This window comes from Rutidosis leptorrhynchoides, chromosome 4 (genome assembly GCF_046630445.1).
Source record: "Rutidosis leptorrhynchoides isolate AG116_Rl617_1_P2 chromosome 4, CSIRO_AGI_Rlap_v1, whole genome shotgun sequence".
NCBI classification, from domain to species: Eukaryota; Viridiplantae; Streptophyta; class Magnoliopsida; order Asterales; family Asteraceae; genus Rutidosis; species Rutidosis leptorrhynchoides.
Window position 1 is genome coordinate 203,935,351 of NC_092336.1, and position 25,393 is coordinate 203,960,743.

The 25,393-nt window shown below is 34.2% G+C and overlaps 1 protein-coding gene across 1 annotated transcript; it reads left to right on the plus strand.

Annotated features, from left to right (window-relative positions):
- Nucleotides 1–16,449: 16,449 nt before the first annotated feature.
- Nucleotides 16,450–21,564, plus strand: LOC139841354 (uncharacterized). The gene is made up of 9 exons (XM_071831576.1): nucleotides 16,450–17,065; nucleotides 17,562–18,456; nucleotides 18,549–18,594; nucleotides 18,739–19,035; nucleotides 19,119–19,124; nucleotides 19,280–19,424; nucleotides 19,539–20,329; nucleotides 20,944–21,066; nucleotides 21,445–21,564. Exons 1-9 carry the CDS (start codon nucleotides 16,450–16,452, stop codon nucleotides 21,562–21,564), a joined length of 3,039 nt encoding a protein of 1,012 aa, XP_071687677.1.
- The last annotated feature ends 3,829 nt before the right edge of the window (nucleotides 21,565–25,393 follow it).

Consider the following 25,393-nt stretch of genomic DNA (forward strand, 5'->3'; position numbering starts at 1 on the left):
GTTCTACTGGGCCATAATATGTTATACTATATGGGATTTTTATTTGGGCCAAGAATTACAGTTATGATTAGGATTGGGCTGTGAACTAGTTGGGCCGTGTATTGTTTTGTTGTTGGGCCGAAAAGAAAAATATAAAAATGGAAATCGATATAGGATATAGTGATGATTATGGTTAGATGAAGATATAAGTTAGGATGAAAATGAAAATGATGATTTTGATGGTTGAAAACGATATGATGATATGATCATGATATGCTTCGATGGTTCTATGTTGTTCGCTATTGATGATTAATAGAGAACACCATGACGATCGACAAAATGCACATTCATTTTTCCTTTGCTCGACTACTTGAATGGTATAACAATTAATCTGTTATTAATAACATGGTTATTATTATTATTATTATTATTATTATTATTATTTTTATTATTATTATTATTATTATTATTATTATTATTATTATTATTATTATTATTATTATTAATATTATTATTATCATTAAAAGTATCATTAAAAGTATCATATTTATTAAAAGTATCATATTAATAAAAACTATCATTCTTATTAAAATTAGTACTTTTATTAAAAATTATTATTAGTATTATCATTATTAGTAGTATTGTAAGTATTAACATTTTTATTAACAATACTATTATTTTTAACATTATTATTATTAATATTATCATTATCAAGATTGTATAAATTATTATCATTATTTTTACTATCACTACAATTATTTGTTATTATTATTAATATTATTATTACTATAAATATTATTTCACCAAATAAAGTATTAGTTATATAAAAACATATTTTAATGTAATCCTATATACATATATAAAGATATTAATCCTAATACATTATATAATATAAATAAACTCAGTTGATTAAATGGGATATGTGTTAATACATATATACATGATATAGGTTCGTGAATCCGAGGTCAACCCTATACTTGTTCAAATGTCGTCTTATGTATTTTTACTACAAAATACAGTATGGTGAGTTTCATTTGCTCCCTTTTTAATTGCTTTTGCAATATATATTTTTGGGCTGAGAATACATGCGCTGCTTTTATAAATGTTTACGAAATAGACACAAGTACTTAAAATGCATTCTACGTTGAGTTGTACCACTGGCATACTTCCCTGTAGCTTGGTAACTACTATTTACATGGGTATTGTAAACGAGAATCCTGTTGATAGATCTATCGGGCCTGACAACCTCAACCGGACTGGACGAACAGTATTCAACGGTTGCACAGTACTTCGTTTTGTAGGCTACACTTGGTACGGTGTAGTGAGATTTCATAATAAAGGGAATATGCGACGTTGATTAAATGTTAAGTATGGTTACCAAGTGCTCAACCACTTAGAATATTTTTATTAAAATGTTTATGAATATGAAATCTTGTGGTCTATTAACATATTGAAATGATTGTTATGATAAACCTATGAACTCACCAACCTTTTGGTTGACACTTTAAAGCATGTTTATTCTCAGGTATGAATTAAGTCTTCCGCTGTGCATTTGCTCAATTTAAGGACATTACTTGGAGTCGATCATCGCAATGGGACCAAATGTTGATGATTTCATCCAGGTGGATTAGGACGGGTTACTACACTCTCTTTACAAATTTGTAATTAGCAGGTACTATGGAACACGCAGGCTTCGCAGACCTATTAAATGGTCCTATAACAATTTACACATCAACAGCAACTATAGCTAATGGGAAAGTCCAGACATATTATGTTATGAAATTAAATGATACACCCTGCATCAGATCCGGTCCAATGTTAAGCACCCATCCATGTGTCACAAAGAACTCATCAAACTCATCAGGTTACTTTCCCTTTTGTCATTAGTTATACAAATCACTGTTACATTGAAATAGACAACTTAATCTTAATCTCATAAATATTCACTTACAAGCATGCACGTTATGATAAACGAAACCTATGCTTTGCTCTAAGATTTTAAATTTACACCTTCGTCTTCCGGCTTTGGTAATGTTAGCACTCTAGAAATTTGTGGCCAATAATTGGCTATCACTTGCAATATAAACTGTGCATATCAAGTTTCAAGGTAACATTGTTGACCAGATTTAAAAGCCTGCCTTATTAAAAATATGAACTATGTTTAACCATTTCCATTTTTATTTGTGAGCTCTAGCATCTACACGGAAGGCATGTCGCTGGAAAATAGCTGTGAAGATCGCATCAAATTCATCAGGTTACTTTACCTGTTCTATTTATTTCCCCACATTTTTTCCTCACTAAAAACAGGCTTCGTCCCCGTAGTCATATTTATGTGCTTACGCTGCTAAACCCTGTACAGTCACACCCTAATTATAACTGATTAGATACAATTGGAAACTTCTGTCATTGTCTTAGCCTCCCCATTCCACTAGGCCCCGTTTGAATTATCAAACACTTTATATTATACGCAATGGTAATCAAGCCTCATAATACATGTTCCAGATTAACTTACTTTAACTGAAAAGCGGATAACATATACATAGCATTGCTTAAAATATATGTCCAGCACACATAAAAGTTTTACTATATATTTACCCTACCCATCTAAAATTATGTTTTATTACTTTACCAGGTTCAACCGTCTCTTATCATAATCTCGGCCCTTCAGAACTAATGTCGCAACTGTAACGCAACGATGTGGTATGAAGAGAGGAACAACAAACCTAAAAACACTTACAATCCCCTATTCTCCATGTGTTGCCAAAATGGGAAGGTTCTGCTCCTAAAATTGAAGGATCCCCCTCCACTTCTGAAAATGCTACTCGACTACAATGAACCTGGAACTGCCAAATTTAGAGAACAGATACGGATTTATAACAGTATGTTTTCTTTCACATCTTTTGGGGCAAGGATAGATCATTCTGTAAACCGGGGTCGAGGTCCATACACTTTTCGAATAAGTGGTCAGACATACTGAAATGTCCCGTTCTTATTGATTAAAAACGTTCCATATTAATTGATTTCGTTGCGAGGTTTTGACCTCTATATGAGACGTATTTCAAAGACTTCATTCATTTTAAAACAAACCATAACCTTTATTTCATCAATAAAGGTTTAAAAAGCTTTACGTAGATTATCAAATAATGATAATCTAAAATATCCTGTTTACACACGACCATTACATAATGGTTTACAATACAAATATGTTACAACAAAATAAGTTTCTTGAATGCAGTTTTTATACAATATCATACAAGCATGGACTCCAAATCTCGTCCTTATTTAAGTATGCGACAGCGGAAGCTCTTAATAATCACCTGAGAATAAACATGCTTAAAACGTCAACAAAAATGTTGGTGAGTTATAGGTTTAACCTATATATATCAAATCATAATAATAGACCACTAGATTTCATATTTCAATACACACCCCATACATAGAGATAAAAATCATTCATATGGTGAACACCTGGTAACTGACATTAACAAGATGCATATATAAGAATATCCCCATCATTCCGGGACACCCTTCGGATATGATATAAATTTCGAAGTACTAAAGCATCCGGTACTTTGGATGGGGTTTATTAGGCCCAATAGATCTATCTTTAGGATTCGCGTCAATTAGGGTGTCTGTTCCCTAATTCTTAGATTACCAGACTTAATAAAAAGGGGCATATTCGATTTCGATAATTCAACCATAGAATGTAGTTTCATGTACTTGTGTCTATTTTGTAAATCATTTATAAAACCTGCATGTATTCTCATCCCAAAAATATTAGATTTTAAAAGTGGGACTATAACTCACTTTCACAGATTTTTACTTCGTCGGGAAGTAAGACTTGGCCACTGGTTGATTCACGAACCTATAACAATATATACATATATATCAAAGTATGTTCAAAATATATTTACAACACTTTTAATATATTTTGATGTTTTAAGTTTATTAAGTCAGCTGTCCTCGTTAGTAACCTACAACTAGTTGTCCACAGTTAGATGTACAGAAATAAATCGATAAATATTATCTTGAATCAATCCACGACGCAGTGTATACGTATCTCAGTATTGATCACAACTCAAACTATATATATTTTGGAATCAACCTCAACCCTGTATAGCTAACTCCAACATTCACATATAGAGTGTCTATGGTTGTTCCGAAATATATATAGATGTGTCGACATGATAGGTCGAAACATTGTATACGTGTCTATGGTATCTCAAGATTATATAATATACAATACAAGTTGATTAAGTTATGGTTGGAATAGATTTGTTACAAATTTTCACGTAGCTAAAATGAGAAAAATTATCCAATCTTGTTTTACCCATAACTTCTTCATTTTAAATCCGTTTTGAGTGAATCAAATTGCTATGGTTTCATATTGAACTCTATTTTATGAATCTAAACAGAAAAAGTATAGGTTTATAGTTGGAAAAATAAGTTACAAGTCGTTTTTGTAAAGGTAGTCATTTCAGTCGAAAGAACGACGTCTAGATGACCATTTTAGAAAACATACTTCCACTTTGAGTTTAACCATAATTTTTGGATATAGTTTCATGTTCATAATAAAAATCATTTTATCAGAATAACAACTTTTAAATCAAAGTTTATCATAGTTTTTAATTAACTAACCCAAAACAGCCCGCGGTGTTACTACGACGGCGTAAATCCGATTTTACAGTGTTTTTCGTGTCTCCATGTTTTAAATCATTAAGTTAGCATATCATATAGATATATAACATATGTTTAGTTGATTTTAAAAGTCAAGTTAGAAGGATTAACTTTTGTTTGCGAACAAGTTTAGAATTAACTAAACTATGTTCTAGTGATTACAAGTTTAAACCTTCGAATAAGATAGCTTTATATGTATGAATTGAATGATGTTATGAACATCATTACTATCTTAAGTTTCTTGGATAAACCTACTGGAAAAGTTAAAAATGGATCTAGCTTCAACAGATCCTTGGATGGCTCGAAGTTCTTGAAGCAGAATCATGACACGAAAACAAGTTCAAGTAGATCATCACTTGAAATAAGATTGTTATAGTTATAGAAATTGAACCAAAGTTTGAATATGATTATTACCTTGTATTAGAATGATAACCTACTGTAAGAAACAAAGATTTCTTGAGGTTGGATGATCACCTTACAAGATTGGAAGTGAGCTAGCAAACTTGAAAGTATTCTTGATTTTATGTAACAAGAACTTGTAGAATATATGAAGAACACTTAGAACTTGAGGATAGAACTTGAGAGAGATCAATTAGATGAAGAAGATTGAAGAATGAAAGTGTTTGTAGGTGTTTTTAGTCGTTGGTGTATGGATTAGATATAAAGGATATGTAATTTTGTTTTCATGTAAATAAGTCATGAATGATTACTCATATTTTTGTAATTTTATGAGATATTTCATGCTAGTTGCCAAATGATGGTTCCCACATGTGTTAGGTAACTCACATGGGCTGCTAAGAGCTGATCATTGGAGTGTATATACCAATAGTACATACATCTAAAAGCTGTGTATTGTACGAGTACGAATACGGGTGCATACGAGTAGAATTGTTGATGAAACTGAACGAGGATGTAATTGTAAGCATTTTTGTTAAGTAGAAGTATTTTGATAAGTGTATTAAAGTCTTTAAAAAGTGTATAAATACATATTAAAACACTACATGTATATACATTTTAACTGAGTCGTTAAGTCATCGTTAGTCGTTACATGTAAGTGTTGTTTTGAAACCTTTAGGTTAACGATCTTGTTAAATGTTGTTAACCCAATGTTTATAATATCAAATGAGATTTTAAATTATTATATTATCATGATATTATCATGTATTAATATCTCTTAATATGATATATATACATTAAATGTCTTTACAATGATAATCGTTACATATATGTCTCGTTTAAAAATCATTAAGTTAGTAGTCTTGTTTTTACATATGTAGTTCATTGTTAATATACTTAATGATATGTTTACTTATCATAGTATCATGTTAACTATATATATATCCATATATATGTCATCATATAGTTTTTACAAGTTTTAACGTTCGTGAATCACCGGTCAACTTGGGTGGTCAATTGTCTATATGAAACATATTTCAATTAATCAAGTCTTAACAAGTTTGATTGCTTAACATGTTGGAAACATTTAATCATGTAAATATCAATCTCAATTAATATATATAAACATGGAAAAGTTCGGGTCACTACAGTACCTACCCGTTAAATAAATTTCGTCCCGAAATTTTAAGCTGTTGAAGGTGTTGACGAATCTTCTGGAAATAGATGCGGGTATTTCTTCTTCATCTGATCTTCACACTCCCAGGTGAACTCGGGTCCTCTACGAGCATTCCATCGAACCTTAACAATTGGTATCTTGTTTTGCTTAAGTCTTTTAACCTCACGATCCATTATTTCGACGGGTTCTTCGATGAATTGAAGTTTTTCGTTGATTTGGATTTCATCTAACGGAATAGTGAGATCTTCTTTAGCAAAACATTTCTTCAAATTCGAGACGTGGAAAGTGTTATGTACAGCCGCGAGTTGTTGAGGTAACTCAAGTCGGTAAGCTACTGGTCCGACACGATCAATAATCTTGAATGGTCCAATATACCTTGGATTTAATTTCCCTCGTTTACCAAATCGAACAACGCCTTTCCAAGGTGCAACTTTAAGCATGACCATCTCTCCAATTTCAAATTCTATATCTTTTCTTTTAATGTCAGCGTAGCTCTTTTGTCGACTTTGGGCGGTTTTCCACCGTTGTTGAATTTGGATGATCTTCTTGGTAGTTTCTTGTATAATCTCCGGACCCGTAATCTGTCTATCCCCCACTTCACTCCAACAAATCGAAGACCTGCACTTTCTACCATAAAGTGCTTCAAACGGCGCCATCTCAATGCTTGAATGGTAGCTGTTGTTGTAGGAAAATTCTGCTAACGGTAGATGTCGATCCCAACTGTTTCCGAAATCAATAACACATGCTCGTAGCATGTCTTCAAGCGTTTGTATCGTCCTTTCGCTCTGCCCATCAGTTTGTGGATGATAGGCAGTACTCATGTCTAGACGAGTTCCTAATGCTTGCTGTAATGTCTGCCAGAATCTTGAAATAAATCTACCATCCCTATCAGAGATAATAGAGATTGGTATTCCATGTCTGGAGACGACTTCCTTCAAATACAGTCGTGCTAACTTCTCCATCTTGTCATCTTCCCTTATTGGCAGGAAGTGTGCTGATTTGGTGAGATGATTAACTATTACCCAAATAGTATCAAAACCACTTGCAGTCCTTGGCAATTTAGTGATGAAATCCATGGTAATGTTTTCCAATTTCCATTCCGGGATTTTGGGTTGTTGAAGTAGACCTGATGGTTTCTGATGCTCAGTTTTGACCTTAGAACACGTCAAACATTCTCCTACATATTTAGCAATATCGGCTTTCATACCCGGCCACCAAAAATGTTTCTTGAGATCCTTGTACATCTTCCCCGTTCCAGGATGTATTGAGTATCTGGTTTTATGAGCTTCTCTAAGTACCATTTCTCTCATTTCTCCAAATTTTGGTACCCAAATCCTTTCAGCCCTATACCGGGTTCCGTCTTCCCGAATATTAAGATGCTTCTCCGATCCCTTGGGTATTTCATCCTTTAAATTTCCCTCTTTTAAAACTCCTTGTTGCGCCTCCTTTATTTGAGTAGTATGGTTATTATGAATCATTATATTCATAGATTTTACTCGAATGGGTTCTCTGTCCTTCCTGCTCAAGGCATCGGCTACCACATTTGCCTTCCCCGGGTGGTAACGAATCTCAAAATCGTAATCATTCAACAATTCAATCCACCTACGCTGCCTCATATTCAGTTGTTTCTGATTAAATATGTGTTGAAGACTTTTGTGGTCGGTATATATAATACTTTTGACCCCATATAAGTAGTGCCTCCAAGTCTTTAATGTAAAAACAACCGCGCCTAATTCCAAATCATGTGTCGTATAATTTTGTTCGTGAATCTTCAATTGTCTAGACGCATAAGCAATCACCTTCGTTCGTTGCATTAATACACAACCGAGACCTTGCTTTGATGCGTCACAATAAATCACAAAATCATCATTCCCTTCAGGCAATGACAATATAGGTGCCGTAGTTAGCTTTTTCTTCAATAACTGAAACGCTTTCTCTTGTTCATCATTCCATTCAAATTTCGTCCCTTTATGCGTTAATGCAGTCAAGGGTTTTGCTATTCTGGAAAAGTCTTGGATGAACCTTCTGTAGTAACCAGCTAGTCCTAAAAACTGGCGTATGTGTTTCGGAGTTTTCGGGGTTTCCCACTTTTCAACAGTTTCTATCTTTGTCGGATCCACCTTAATACCTTCTTTGTTCACTATGTGACCGAGGAATTGAACTTCTTCCAACCAAAATGCACACTTTGAAAACTTAGCATACAATTCTTCCTTCCTCAATACTTCTAACACCTTTCTCAAATGTTCACCGTGTTCTTGGTCATTCTTTGAGTAAATAAGTATGTCATCAATGAAAACAATAACAAACTTGTCAAGGTTTGGTCCACACACTCGGTTCATAAGGTCCATGAACACAGCTGGTGCATTAGTTAAACCAAACGGTATGACCATAAACTCGTAATGACCGTAACGTGTTCTGAAAGCAGTCTTTGGAATATCATCTTCTTTCACCCGCATTTGATGATACCCGGAACGTAAGTCAATCTTTGAATAAACAGACGAGCCTTGTAGTTGATCAAATAAGTCGTCGATTCTCGGTAGTGGGTAGCGGTTCTTGATGGTAAGTTTGTTCAACTCTCGGTAGTCGATACACAACCTGAATGTACCATCTTTCTTCTTGACAAACAAAACAGGAGCTCCCCACGGTGATGTGCTTGGTCGAATGAAACCACGTTCTAAAAGTTCTTGTTATTGGCTTTGCAGTTCTTTCATCTCGCTGGGTCGAGTCTGTAAGGAGCACGAGCTATTGGTGCAGCTCCTGGTACAAGATCTATTTGAAATTCAACGGATCGATGTGGGGGTAATCCCGGTAATTCTTTCGGAAATACATCGGGAAATTCTTTTGCGACGGGAACATCATTGATGCTCTTTTCTTCAGTTTGTACTTTCTCGACGTGTGCTAGAACAGCATAGCAACCTTTTCTTATTAGTTTTTGTGCCTTCAAATTACTAATAAGATGTAGCTTCGTGTTGCTCTTTTCTCCGTACACCATTAAGGGTTTTCCTTTTTCTCGTATAATGCGAATTGCATTTTTGTAACAAACGATCTCTGCTTTCACTTCTTTCAACCAGTCCATACCGATTATCACATCAAAACTCCCTAACTCTACTGGTATCAAGTCAATCTTAAATGTTTTGCTAACCAGTTTAATTTCTCGATTCCGACATATATTATCTGCTGAAATTAATTTACCATTTGCTAATTCGAGTAAAAATTTACTATCCAAAGGCGTCAATGGACAACTTAATTTAGCACAAAAATCTCTACTCATATAGCTTCTATCCGCACCCGAATCAAATAAAATGTAAGCAGATTTATTGTCAATAAGAAACGTACCTGTAACAAGCTCCGGGTCTTCCTGTGCCTCTTCCGCATTAATATTGAAAACTCTTCCGCGGCCTTGTCCATTCGTGTTCTCCTGGTTCGGGAAATTTCTAATAATGTGGCCCGGTTTTCCACATTTATAACAAACTACATTGGCATAACTTGCTCCGACACTACTTGCTCCACCATTACTCGTTCCGACACCATTTGTTCCTTTCGTTCTATTAACCCCTGGTCCGTAGACCTCACACTTCACCGCGCTATGACCATTTCTTTTACACTTATTGCAAAATTTGGTGCAGAACCCCGAGTGATACTTTTCACACCTTTGGCATAGCTGCTTCTGATTGTTGTTGTTGTTGCGGTTATTATTGTTGTTGGGATGATTGTTGTAGTTGCTGTTGTTGTTGTTGTTATTGTTGGGCCGTTTGTTGTAGTTGCGATTGATGTTGCGATTGTTGGGATAATTGTTGCGATTATTGTTGTAATTGCTGTTGTTGTTATATTGGTGATTCTTATCACCGTTTTCCTCCCACTTTCTTTTGACTTGCTTCACATTGGCCTCTTCAGCAGTCTGTTCTTTAATTCTTTCTTCAATCTGGTTCACTAGTTTGTGAGCCATTCTACATGCCTGTTGTATGGAGGCGGGCTAGTGTGAACTTATATCTTCTTGGATTCTTTCCGGTAATCCTTTCACAAACGCGTCGATCTTCTCTTCCTCATCTTCGAACGCTCCCGGACACAATAGGCACAATTCTGTGAATCGTCTTTCATACGTGGTAATATCAAATCCTTGGGTTCGTAACCCTCTAAGTTCTGTCTTGAGCTTATTGACCTCGGTTCTGGGACGGTACTTCTCGTTCATCAAGTGCTTGAATGCTGACCACGGTAGTGCGTACGCATCGTCTTGTCCCACTTGCTCTAGATAGGTATTCCACCATGTTAACGCAGAACCTGTGAAGGTATGCGTAGCGTACTTCACTTTGTCCTCTTCAGTACACTTACTTATGGCAAACACCGATTCAACCTTCTCGGTCCACCGTTTCAATCCGATCGGTCCTTCGGTTCCATCAAATTCCAAAGGTTTGCAGGCAGTGAATTCTTTGTAGGTGCATCCTACACGATTTCCTGTACTGCTAGATCCAAGGTTATTGTTGGTATGTAGCGCAGCCTGTACTGCGGCTATGTTTGAAGCTAAAAAAGTACGGAATTCCTCTTCATTCATATTCACGGTGTGTCGAGTAGTCGGTGCCATTTCCTTCAAAATAGTCAAATGGAACAAGTTAATCATACAGAATATTAAGAGTAGTTAATAGTATTTTGGAGCATAATATGAACTCATTTATAAAAGCTTTTTCTTCATATTAGCGTTTTATAAGTTTAAATTCGGGTAGTACCTACCCGTTAAGTTCATACTTAGTAGCTAATATACAATTCAACTACTACAATTCTATATGAAAAACTGATTATAATAATATTTCGCGTTCAAACTTTTATACAATATTTTACAAACTTACAATACCGCTTATTTTACATAAAGAATGAAATATAGCACACAATAACTTTGATACAAGATAGTTGTGAAGATAATTCTAGCTAGTACACAAGTCGTTCAGCAAAGGCAATAAAGACACGTAATTCATACGTCCAGAAACAAGTCATGCATTCTGGTTTTACTAGGACTACTTCCCATCCTTGGTCTTGTGGAACATAACCATTATGGCCGTTGATAAGACAGCGTGTTGTAACGTCGTCAAAGGGACGAGGGTTACGTAATGTCCAACAGTCCCGTAACAATCTAAAAACCTCATTTCTTACCCCAATTACCGACTCCGTCACTTGTGGGAACGTTTTGTTTAATAGTTGTAGGCCGATGTTCTTGTTCTCACTTTGGTGAGAAGCGAACATTACTAATCCGTAAGCATAACATGCTTCTTTATGTTGCATGTTAGCCGCTTTTTCTAAATCACGAAGTCCAATATTCGGATATATTGAGTCAAAATAATTTCTTAACCCATTGCGTAAAATAGCATTTGGGTTCCCCGCAATATATGCGTCAAAGTAAACACATCGTAACTTATGGATTTCCCAATGTGATATCCCCCATCTTTCGAACGAAAGCCTTTTATAAACCAAGGCATTCTTGGAACGTTCTTCGAATGTCTTACAAACTGATCTCGCCTTAAATAGTTGTGCCAAAGAATTCTGACCGACTCTAGACAAGGTTTCATCAATCATGTCTCCGGGTAGGTCTCTTAAAATATTGGGTTGTCTATCCATTTTGTCTTTTTATACTGTAAAATAGACAAGAGTTAGATTCATAAAAAAAATACTTATTAATACAAGCAATTTTTACATATATCATAAAGCATAAGCACACTATATTACATATATTACACCACACGAATACAGCTATCTTATTCCAACTCGCTTGTTTCTTCTTCTTCGGTTTTGGTTCGTTTTGCCAAGTTTCTAGGGATATATGATGTTCCCCTAATACGAGCCGTCGTTATCCACATTGGTTTAGAAAAACCTGGTGGTTTAGAGGTTCCCGGGTCATTGTTACAACTTAAGGACTTCGGGGGTTGACGATACATATAAAGTTCATCGGGGTTGGAATTAGATTTCTCTATTTTTATGCCCTTTCCCTTATTATTTTCTTTTGCCTTTTTAAATTCAGTTGGGGTAATTTCTATAACATCATCGGAATTCTCGTCGGAATCCGATTCATCGGAGAATTGGTAATCCTCCCAATATTTTGCTTCCTTGGCGGAAACACCATTGACCATAATTAACCTTGGTCGGTTGGTTGAGGATTTTCTTTTACTTAACCATTTTATTATTTCCCCCACCGGTTCTATTTCTTCATCCGGTTCCGATTCTTCTTCCGGTTCCGATTCTTCTTCTGGTTCCGACTCTTCTTCCGGTTCCTCTTCGGGAACTTGTGAATCAGTCCACGAATCATTCCAATTTACATTTGACTCTTCATTATTATTAGGTGAGTCAATGGGACTTGTTCTAGAGGTAGACATCTATCACATAATATCAAACGCGTTAAGAGATTAATATATCACATAATATTCACATGTTAAAAATATATAGTTTCCAACAAAATTTGTTAAGCAATCATTTTTCAAGTAGACACGGTCGAAGTCCAGACTCACTAATGCATCCTAACAAACTCGATAAGACACACTAATGCAAAATTCTGGTTCTCTAAGACCAACGCTCTGATACCAACTGAAATGTCCCGTTCTTATTGATTAAAAACGTTCCATATTAATTGATTTCGTTGCGAGGTTTTGACCTCTATATGAGACGTTTTTCAAAGACTGCATTCATTTTAAAACAAACCATAACCTTTATTTCATCAATAAAGGTTTAAAAAGCTTTACGTAGATTATCAAATAATGATAATCTAAAATATCCTGTTTACACACGACCATTACATAATGGTTTACAATACAAATATGTTACAACAAAATAAGTTTCTTGAATGCAGTTTTTATACAATATCATACAAGCATGGACTCCAAATCTCGTCCTTATTTAAGTATGCGACAGCGGAAGCTCTTAATAATCACCTGAGAATAAACATGCTTAAAACGTCAACAAAAATGTTGGTGAGTTATAGGTTTAACCTATATATATCAAATCATAATAATAGACCACAAGATTTCATATTTCAATACACACCCCATACATAGAGATAAAAATCATTCATATGGTGAACACCTGGTAACCGACATTAACAAGATGCATTTATAAGAATATCCCCATCATTCCGGGACACCCTTCGGATATGATATAAATTTCGAAGTACTAAAGCATCCGGTACTTTGGATGGGGTTTGTTAGGCCCAATAGATCTATCTTTAGGATTCGCGTCAATTAGGGTGTCTGTTCCCTAATTCTTAGATTACCAGACTTAATAAAAAGGGGCATATTCGATTTCGATAATTCAACCATAGAATGTAGTTTCACGTACTTGTGTCTATTTTGTAAATCATTTATAAAACCTGCATGTATTCTCATCCCAAAAATATTAGATTTTAAAAGTGGGACTATAACTCACTTTCACAGATTTTTACTTCGTCGGGAAGTAAGACTTGGCCACTGGTTGATTCACGAACCTATAACAATATATACATATATATCAAAGTATGTTCAAAATATATTTACAACACTTTTAATATATTTTGATGTTTTAAGTTTATTAAGTCAGCTGTCCTCGTTAGTAACCTACAACTAGTTGTCCACAGTTAGATGTACAGAAATAAATCGATAAATATTATCTTGAATCAATCCACGACCCAGTGTATACGTATCTCAGTATTATTTTGGAATCAACATCAACCCTGTATAGCTAACTCCAACATTCACATATAGAGTGTCTATGGTTGTTCCGAAATATATATAGATGTGTCGACATGATAGGTCGAAACATTGTATACGTGTCTATGGTATCTCAAGATTACATAATATACAATACAAGTTGATTAAGTTATGGTTGGAATAGATTTGTTACAAATTTTCACGTAGCTAAAATGAGAAAAATTATCCAATCTTGTTTTACCCATAACTTCTTCATTTTAAATCCGTTTTGAGTGAATCAAATTGCTATGGTTTCATATTGAACTCTATTTTATGAATCTAAACAGAAAAAGTATAGGTTTATAGTCGGAAAAATAAGTTACAAGTCGTTTTTGTAAAGGTAGTCATTTCAGTCGAAAGAACGACGTCTAGATGACCATTTTAGAAAACATACTTCCACTTTGAGTTTAACCATAATTTTTGGATATAGTTTCATGTTCATAATAAAAATCATTTTCTCAGAATAACAACTTTTAAATCAAAGTTTATCATAGTTTTTAATTAACTAACCCAAAACAGCCCGCGGTGTTACTACGACGGCGTAAATCCGGTTTTACAGTGTTTTTCGTGTCTCCAGGTTTTAAATCATTAAGTTAGCATATAATATAGATATAGAACATGTGTTTAGTTGATTTTAAAAGTCAAGTTAGAAGGATTAACTTTTGTTTGTGAACAAGTTTAGAATTAACTAAACTATGTTCTAGTGATTACAAGTTTAAACCTTCGAATAAGATAGCTTTATATGTATGAATTGAATGATGTTATGAACATCATTACTACCTTAAGTTCCTTGAATAAACCTACTGGAAAAGTGAAAAATGGATCTAGCTTCAACGGATCCTTGGATGGCTCGAAGTTCTTGAAGCAGAATCATGACACGAAAACAAATTCAAGTAAGATCATCACTTGAAATAAGATTGTTATAGTTATAGAAATTGAACCAAAGTTTGAATATGATTATTACCTTGTATTAGAATGATAACCTACTGTAAGAAACAAAGATTTCTTGAGGTTGGATGATCACCTTACAAGATTGGAAGTGAGCTAGCAAACATGAAAGTATTCTTGATTTTATGTAACTAGAACTTGTAGAATATATGAAGAACACTTAGAACTTGAAGATAGAACTTGAGAGAGATCAATTAGATGAATAAAATTGAAGAATGAAAGTGTTTGTAGGTGTTTTTAGTCGTTGGTGTATGGATTAGATATAAAGGATATGTAATTTTGTTTTCATGTAAATAAGTCATGAATGATTACTCATATTTTTGTAATTTTATGAGATATTTCATGCTAGTTGCCAAATGATGGTTCCCACATGTGTTAGGTAACTCACATGGGCTGCTAAGATCTGATCATTGGAGTGTATATACCAATAGTACATACATCTAAAAGCTGTGTATTGTACGAGTACGAATACGGGTGCATACGAGTAGAATTATTGATGAAACTGAACGAGGATGTAATTGTAAGCATTTTTGTTAAGTAGAAGTATTTTGATAAGTGTATTAAAGTCTTTCAAAATTGTATAAATACATATTAAAACACTACATGTATATACATTTTAACTGAGTCGTTAAGTCATCGTTAGTCGTTACATGTAAGTGTTGTTTTGAAACCTTTAGGTTAACGATCTTGTTAAATGTTGTTAACCCAATGTTTATAATATCAAATGAGATTTTAAATTATTATATTATCATGATATTATCATGTATGAATATCTCTTAATATGATATATATATATATACATTAAATGTCTTTACAACGATAATCGTTACATATATGTTTCGTTTAAAAATCATTAAGTTAGTAGTCTTGTTTTTACATATGTAGTTCATTGTTAATATACTTAATGATATGTTTACTTATCATAGTATCATGTTAACTATATATATATCCATATATATGTCATCATATAGTTTTTACAAGTTTTAACGTTCGTGAATCACCGGTCAACTTGGGTGGTCAATTGTCTATATGAAACATATTTCAATTAATCAAGTCTTAACAAGTTTGATTGCTTAACATGTTGGAAACATTTAATCATGTAAATATCAATCTCAATTAATATATATAAACATGGAAAAGTTCGGGTCACTACACATACCATAGAATCGGCTCTCTTCTACCCGAGGAAGGGGCTCAGCCACGATATGCACAATTGTATTTCTACGACACCCAAAATGAGGCAAAAAACCGATTGTCTGCATTTCTGGGCGCAGACTCAATAGGGTCACTCGATGAGATATTATCCAACAATCTCATTAGCATGCTTGATGAATCAAGCGCCGTTGCCCAGGCATTTCGTATGGCCCGTGATTGGTCAGCTAATAATACCAGCTCTGAGTGCGGGCTCCGCCTGCTCGCGAAGGTAACCACCTCCCGGCAATATAATTCACCCATTGTCGCTGAAGTGGCTGCACTCATCACTAGCGACTTTGGCAACTGTAATTCAACACGGGATATCGTTGTCCTAAAAAAAATGGCACACCACAGAGAATTTCGAAACTGCACCAGTTATACATGGCACTGCAGTACTCGTTACTGTTTCCCTATGGAGAAACCGGCTATCATGAAGAAATCCCATACCACAGTAATAGTGGAAGGCGACAAACAAACCGCGATCACGTTACCATGAGAGAATTCTATTGTTATCGAATCCAACAATGTGAAAGTGAGGCCACCACTATCCTTAGGGGTGGACAATTATTCCAACAGTACTTGGTGGATGCTTATACGGCTGTAGAAGAACAACGGTTAAAGTGGCTGCGGCACCACCAAAACGAGCTACGCATTGACCTATACAATAATGTCTGTGATGTAGTAACCAGGGGCGACACATCGGCTGCTTCTATTGGAAAGCGCATAATTTTACCGTCATCCCACACAGGTAGCCCCCGTTATATGGTGCAAAACTATCAAGACGTGATGGCTTTGTGTCGGGAATACGACAACCCAGATTTATTCATCACTTTTACATCTAACCCTAGATGGCCTGAAATCGACACTATGCTCTGCTATATTGAGGGTCAGCGATCAACGGACCGCCCAGAAATTGTAGCTAGGGTTTTCAAGCAAAAACTAGATGGCTTGATGACTGATATAATGAAGAACCAAATCTTCGAAACAAACCAAGCAGGTAATTTTAATAAAATTTATTTATATTCAATGTTAATAAAATGGAGGCTTTGCTTATTATATATTTTCCCCTTTATACCACCACGCCTGCAGCCGAACGTTCGCGTTCTATTAACCCGCCTTTTATGATACTATTTTGTACATTTGCATTAACATTTAAGCATTTCCATATGAATCAAAATTGGAAGTAAAAGGTGAAAGCAGCACTTTATCACGCTTCAGTAAATACTTAGGTAGATGTATATAGGTTGAATTTTTTGACACAATGAATTAGGTACATCCGAGTTACAAATCACACATACTGTATCCTTGCCCTACAGGTATGCATCTGCCTTACCATCTTTTGAAGCCAACGGGTCATACAATTAATATAATTAATACATGATCATATTCAGCATTTCATGGACCCTAATAATAATGTACTGTTTGCTTGATAATTAAGGTTTTCTAGCATTTTCTCGAATATGCAACCTAATTTTTTGGTTCCATTTTGACAGATATATACATCATCGAATTTCAAAAACGCGGATTGCCTCACGTGCATAACTTAATATGGTTAACATCTGCTCACAAGTGCAGAGTACCGTCTGACATTGATGACCTTATATCAGCAGAAATACCATCACATATAAATGATTCCGAAGGGTTTAGGGCTGTAACCGAATACATGTTACATGGGCCTTGCGGTGGAACGCACACGGATGCACCTTGCATTATTGACAAACAGTGTTCTAAACATTTCCCGAAACCATACTACGCAGAAAAAACAATTGACGGAGAAGGATATGCTAACTATAGGCGCCGAAACAACGGGATCAAATTTAAAAAGAACAACACCCCACTAGATAACAGTTTTGTGGTTCCATACAACCAATACCTACTTCTAAAATACAATACACATATAAATGTAGAGTGGTGTAATAGATCTTGGGCAATCAAATATTTATTTAAATACTTGAACAAGGGCCCGGACCGCGCAACAATTGTCATACAAGAAAACATGGTACCCAGCGGTGGGGGTACTCGAGTAGAAGACATATTTAAGGTTGACGAGATAAAGAATTATTTGGATTGTCGTTATTTATCGCCATGTGAGGCCGTTTGCAGGTTGTTTTCATACGACATCCACTACTCGAAACCGTCGGTCATAAAATTGTCGTTTCACCTGCCGAATCAGCAATCGATCACACTCCGTGATTCACAAAAACTCCCGGCCCTATTAAAAAGGGAAAGTATTAAGGAAACAATGTTCACGCAGTGGTTTGAGCTTAACAAACATGATGACTTTGCCCGAACACTTACGTACGCCAAACTCCCTAAACATTACGTATGGAATCAGGATGCCAAAATGTGGACCCCGAGAAAGCTTAGAACCAGCATTGGTCGTATAGTGTACTCAAACCCTGCCTCCAGTTAACGTTATTATTTACGTATGCTGCTTAACATAGTAAAAGGTCCCCGTTCATTTGAAAAAATACGCACAGTTTCTTACACCCAACCTTTAAGGACGCTTGCTTTGCATATGGTTTGGTAAATGATGACAGAGAATGGTCACATGCTATCTCAGAAGCAACATTATAGGCTTCGAGCGTCCAACTTCCCAAATTATTCGTCACCCTGCTACTGTTTTGCAATGTCAGTAAGCCATTACAACTATGGGATTCACATTGGCAGGCGTTATCGGACGACACTCTTCGTAAGAAAAGAAAATTATTCAACTTCCCTGATCTAATCCTCATCGACGCACAACTTAAGAATTATTGCTTGGTCGAAATACAGGGCATATTAAATAAAAATGGAAAATCATTAGATGATTACCCTGACCTCCCACAACCCGACCCATCTATGCTTACGCAAATGGACAACCGGCTGATTCGAGAAGAGTTAAACTACAACATAAAAGACATGCATATTTTACATGAAACCCTCTTCAGTTCTCTCAACCCAGAACAACTTGCTATTCATTACCAGGTATCTGTCATCCTTTGCCAACAGGTTGTCATCCTTTGCTTAAAATTTTTAAATACAATTTTTTTAAAAAATAATACCTACAGGTTATGGTATCCACAACACAGGAACATGGGCATTTTTCCCTTTTCTATTCCTGGTGGGAGTCGGCAACCCTTCCTCAACCCCGATGCCCTTTTCTTTTTTTAAACCGAATAATTGACCATTTGTAAACTGCTATCAACATGTCATAGCAGCCGTCACACAGAAAAAAGGAGGGCTTTTCTTCTTATATGGTCCACGTGGCACTGGCAAGACATTCCTATATACCGCTGTACTTGCAAAATTACGAGCTGAAAGAATGATTGTCCTTGCGGTCGCATCATCGGGTATATTTGTATTTCTCTTTTTCGGTATGTTAATTTGTATTTAGATTCCGTTATTGCATGCTCCCCAACACACCCAGTTCAATTCTTTCAATCCATTTATTAATTGAAGCCCTTAGAACACTAAAAAAAAAAATGAAGGTATCGCTTCCCTTCTGTTACCAGGCGGCCGAACAGCCCATAGTCGCTTCGTGATCCCTCTCGAATTGATGGAAAATAGTACGTGTGGTATAAAACAAAAAACACACCTGGCAACCCTTATTCAGGAAGTCAGATTAATCATCTGGGATAAAGCCCCAATGACTCAAAGGTTTGCTTTCGAGGCATTAGACAAAACCTTGCGCGACATTTTGGGCGCTAAGGACGATGCAAACAGGTCGAAGCTATTTGGGGGTATGCCTATCCTATTAGGGGGAGACTTCCGGCAAATCTTACCCGTGATACCAAAAGGCAAGAGACAAGACATTATTCAGGCATGCATCAATAGATCGGATCTATGGCAATACTGTCAGCTGCATACCCTTTCCCGCATCATGCGCGTCAACGAATACAATTCTGATGGTCACCATGATACCCGAAAACACGCCTTCAATAAATGGGTGCTGGATGTAGGAGAAGGTAAAGTTCAAGCAAGGCGTAAAGATGGAGAGGACGAACCAACGTGGATAAAGATTCCCGATGAATACATTGTCAGATCCGAAAAATCACGCATTGAAACCATTGTTGACACAATATTCCCAGATTACACTGTAAGACAAGAAGATGAAGAATATTTGCGTGAACGCGCAATCTTGACACCCCGAAATGATGACGCTGACCAGATTAACAAACACATGTTCAAGAAACTCAACGGTGCAACAATGACATTTAAAAGCTCTGACGAGATTTGCAAGGGTTCAACAGATAACATCGAGCAACACCACGCCTACCCGGTAGAATTCTTAAATAAATTAAATTTCCTAGGAGTCCCTCCTCACAAGCTAAAGCTAAAAGTAGACTAGCCTATTATGCTATTACGAAACCTATCCCCGAGTTCAGGCATGTGTAATGGAACGCGCCTAATCATAACCAACTTCCAAAAATTTGTGCTCCAAGCTAGAATAATCACTGGCTCCCATGTAGGGAAATCAGTTATCATACCGAGAATTGTCCTGACTTCGACCCAAACAAAGTGGCCCTTTGTCATGCAACGAATACAGTTTCCGGTCAGACCATGTTATGCAAGGACGATAAACAAAAGCCAAGGGCAGTCGTTAAAATTTGTTGGCCTATATCTCCCAAAACCTGTCTTCAGCCACGGTCAACTGTACGTAGCCCTTTCAAGAGTCACTGACCTGAGCGGCCTGAAAATAGTAATGGTCGATGACGATGATCGGACTTTGAAGGGCCACACAAGAAATGTCGTCTACAAAGAAACCTTCTTCAACTTGAACCACAATTTATAAAGGTACCACTAAACCCTAACCATATTTTTCCATTTGATCAGCTTACATATTCTATACATATAAAAAATACCCAGGTTTCTGTTAATGCGATTTGGTTACAGATAAATATTTGGGAGAATAAAAGTGCTGCTAGACCTGTGTCTAACCCTGTGGTGACCTGTGGCTCGGTTACTTACTCTGGGTTACCAAGTAATTTTGTTTCCCATCCCTTTCTTTATGTTCAGGTAAAATCAACTTATTGTAAACTTTGATGTTTGAAATTTTTTACTTATAATTTTAATAATCGGCTTACACGAGTTTTAGTGTAGAAAATTTTAACAGGAATACATAATTTCTATTCAGCATTTTTAGTTACAAAAGAGAGATTTATAAACTTTATGTATGCACATAATTTGTTAACTATATAAATTGTTTTTTCGTTTTATTTATTGCAACACCAATAGTTTTTATGTATGAATGGGCAGGTGGTATACACTCATCATCTTATGAGCTTTTACTGTTTTATCTGAATCTCATGTTTTTGGAACACTATTTATAACTGTAATCACTATAGCACCCCACTTTCATGATGGCGTAATTATTGTGAAAATTTTTGCCCACAGGTTGCATTAAGGCTGTTGTCAAGGTATGCTTCACAGCAGCAGCTTGCATCAGCTATGGACCCTGCTGTACAGAAATTGCATGGGAACTCCAACAAATCTACTAGTTCACCGGCACTTTAGCATTCACATGTTCTTTGTTGTTTTTTTGAACGTTTCAATCCTACTTCAGTATTGGTTAACAAATTTTGCATCCTATCCTTCATGTTTATTATACAGTTTATATAGCCTACAACAACCTTAGTCTTTGTCAAACGACTTCATCACCACATCCCATAACGTCATCAGTGCAACGCACGGGCAATGCACCTCGTTAATTATATAATATACTACTTATTTAAATATTAATGCATATATTATTCTAAATGTTATATATATCTATATATGTTATTTTTATATTAAAATAGCAAATTAGATATACTTATGATATATGTAATGATTCTATTGTTAATTAAATATCTTTTGTTTAAAAAAATAATAATAATTATAATAGTACTAAAATAGTGATAATAATAATAATAATATAGTTGTTATTATAATAATAATAATAATGATATTAGTAATAATAAAAATGATAATAATAATAATAACAATGTTAAAATTAATAATATTAATGTTAAAATAAAATTTTTATATATCTTTATACTCATTCTTATGACTTATAAACTTTGTAGTAGTAATTAATATCTTACATCATTTTTATTTTGATATCAGGATTTATATTATGTTTAGAATCTAACTATAATTTTATTAACCTCTAGCTAATACTTTTAAATTCCAAGATCAACATATTAATATTAAAACTAACTTACTTAATAATAATAATAATAATAATAATAATAATAATAATAATAATAATAATAATAATAATAATAATAATAATAATAATAATAATAATAATAATAATAATAATAAATATAATATCGATAGTGATATTACTCATAATGATACTACTAATAATAACGTAAGTGATAATGCTAATAATAATACTTATAATAATAATACTTATAATAATAATAATGAGAATCATAATAATAATCATCATACTTGGAATTATAATCATAATAATAATAATAAATGATAGTAAATACTTATATTAGTTAATTATAATAATAATAATTATACTAATAACAGTTAATGATATTACTTAATAATAACTAAAATAATAATAATAACACTCATATTATTAATACTAACTTAATAATAATAATAATAATAATAATAATAATAATAATAATAATAATAATAATAATAATAATAATAATAATAATAATAATAATAATAATAATAATAATAATAATAATAATAATAATAATAATAATAATAAAGATAAAATAAAAGTGTATACCCCTTCATAAGCTTTTTGTAAAAAGAAACGCCCTGGACCGAGCTCGAACCTCCAACCTCTCGTTACCCGCAAACACCCTTAACCATAGCACTATCGACTATTTTTATGATATATTATCTAACTTGTATTTATTTAACCCAAATTCGTTTTTATCTTCTTCTTCGTCATCATCAAAATTAAATCGAACCAAAACAGTTCAACTTACTACAAATACGATTTAAATACTTCAACCTATTTAGAATTAACCAATATCAAATGTTTAAATCAACTGAAAACGAAAATAAAGAAAAAAATTATATAAGAACACCACGGTTGCTGTAGCGACTATCTTTAAAAAAAAATTGGTTTTTGAGTTTGAGAATGTTTTGGACAAAGTTTATAATACAAATTATGTTTCAAAACATTCGTAGAAACTTTCCAAACCATCAATTTAACTGGAAACCTCAAAATCGTTTCGAATTTCTTGATGAACCGAAAGTTTGACTTTTGAAAATTAACCTTTGACTCAAAAATTCGAATTCAATATGAAGAATTAGAAATCCAAACTTTGCAGATAGTTTTAAAATGAAATTCCTAACTGATCTACATTTATACATTTTGGAATTTGATTTGATTTTGATATTTTGATTTATGAAAGACGATACAGAGATATATTCGCTGTAAGAGAGAGAGAAAAAAATTAATCAGGAAATAGAGAAATTTAGGTAATTGATAATGATATTAGAAGTCCACTGATTTAACACACATAGATGAGATGATCGATTTATACAGAAATATGTATGTTGACTTGTATCACGAGCTTAACAGCAGATAAAGAAAATAAGAAAAAACAGATAACGACTTGTAATCAATAATTATGCTTAATATCTGTCACATTTATTTTTAATGATTTATAAATATGTTAATAATAATAATAAATCATATTTATTATTAATAACAATAATAACATCATTGATAAAGATAAATAATAATAATATAACAAAAAAATAGGTTCAATGATAATTAACTCTAATGATAAATAATTTTTTTTTATAATGATAATAGTAAAAATAATAATAATAATCATCATAATAATAATAGAAACATAATTTTAATACTACTTATAATAATAATGAAAGTAATAATAACAACTTATATTGTAACTTGCATTTAAATTTAATATATTAATATTAATATTACATATTATTAATTATGTATATTTAAATAGTTATATATACATATATATAATATTTATACTTTTTATATATGTATTCCAATATACATACCATAATAACTATTTATAGATATCATATATATATATTTAATTATTTTGTATCTTATTTTACATATTTAATTCTAATGTTTAAATTATATTTTATTATTTCAAATTATTATATATACTTTTGTGAATATAATCTAATTGATTAAAGTGTACTTTTATTTATTCAAAAATATTACATGTACATTTATATTTATATTTATATACATATATTTAAATTTTTATTTACACACAATTGTTCGTGAATCGTCGGGAGTAGTCAAAGGTTAAATGAATCCATCTAAACAGTTCAAAAATTTTGTGACTTAACATTACAGACTTTGCTTATAGTGTCAAAATCATATAAAGATCAAGTTTAAATTTGGTCGGAAAATTCTGGGTCGTCACAACTTCCGTGCTTTTCTTGCTACGAACATAGCCGCAGTGCAGGCCGCAATGCAAAATAACAACAATAACTTCGGATCTAGCAGTGGAATTAATTCCACAAGGAATCGTGTAGGATGCTCCTACAAAGAATTCACTGCCTGTAAACCTCTCGAATTCGATGGAACCGAAGGACCAATCGGATTGAAGCGGTGGACCGAGAAGGTCGAATCGGTGTTTGCCATAAGTAAGTGCACTGAAGAAGACAAAGTAAAGTACGCTACGCATACCTTCATAGGTACTGCGTTAACATGGTGGAACACCTATCTCGAGCAGGTGGGACAAGATGATGCTTATGCACTACCGTGGTCAGCATTCAAACACTTGATGAACGAGCAGTATCATCCCAGAAACGAGGTCAATAAGCTCAAGGTAGAGCTTAGAGGATTACGAACGCAAGGTTTCGACATCACCACATACGAATGACGATTCACAGAGTTGTGCCTATTGTGTCCTAGAGCGTTCGAAGATGAAGAAGAGAAGATCGACGCATTTCTAAAAGGGTTACCAGAAAGAATTCAAGAAGATGTGAGTTCGCACGAACCCGCCTCTATACAAAAGGCAAGTCGAATGGCTCACAAACTCATAAATCAGATTGAAGGAAGGATTAAAGAACAAGTGGCCGAAGAGACCAACACGAAACAAGTCAAGAGAAAGTGGGAGGAAACCAGTGACAAGGGTCACCAATACAACAACGACAACAATCACAATCACAATCGCAACAACTATCCCAACAACCCTAACATCAACCGCAACAACAAAAATCGCAACCCCAACAACAACTATAACAACCGATTCAACAACAACAACAACCACAACAACAAATATCCCAACAATAATAACAAAAGGTAGAAGCCATGCCAGAGGTGTGAAGGATACCATCCGACTGGGTTCTTCCTGACAACGTGTACTAAGTGTAAAAT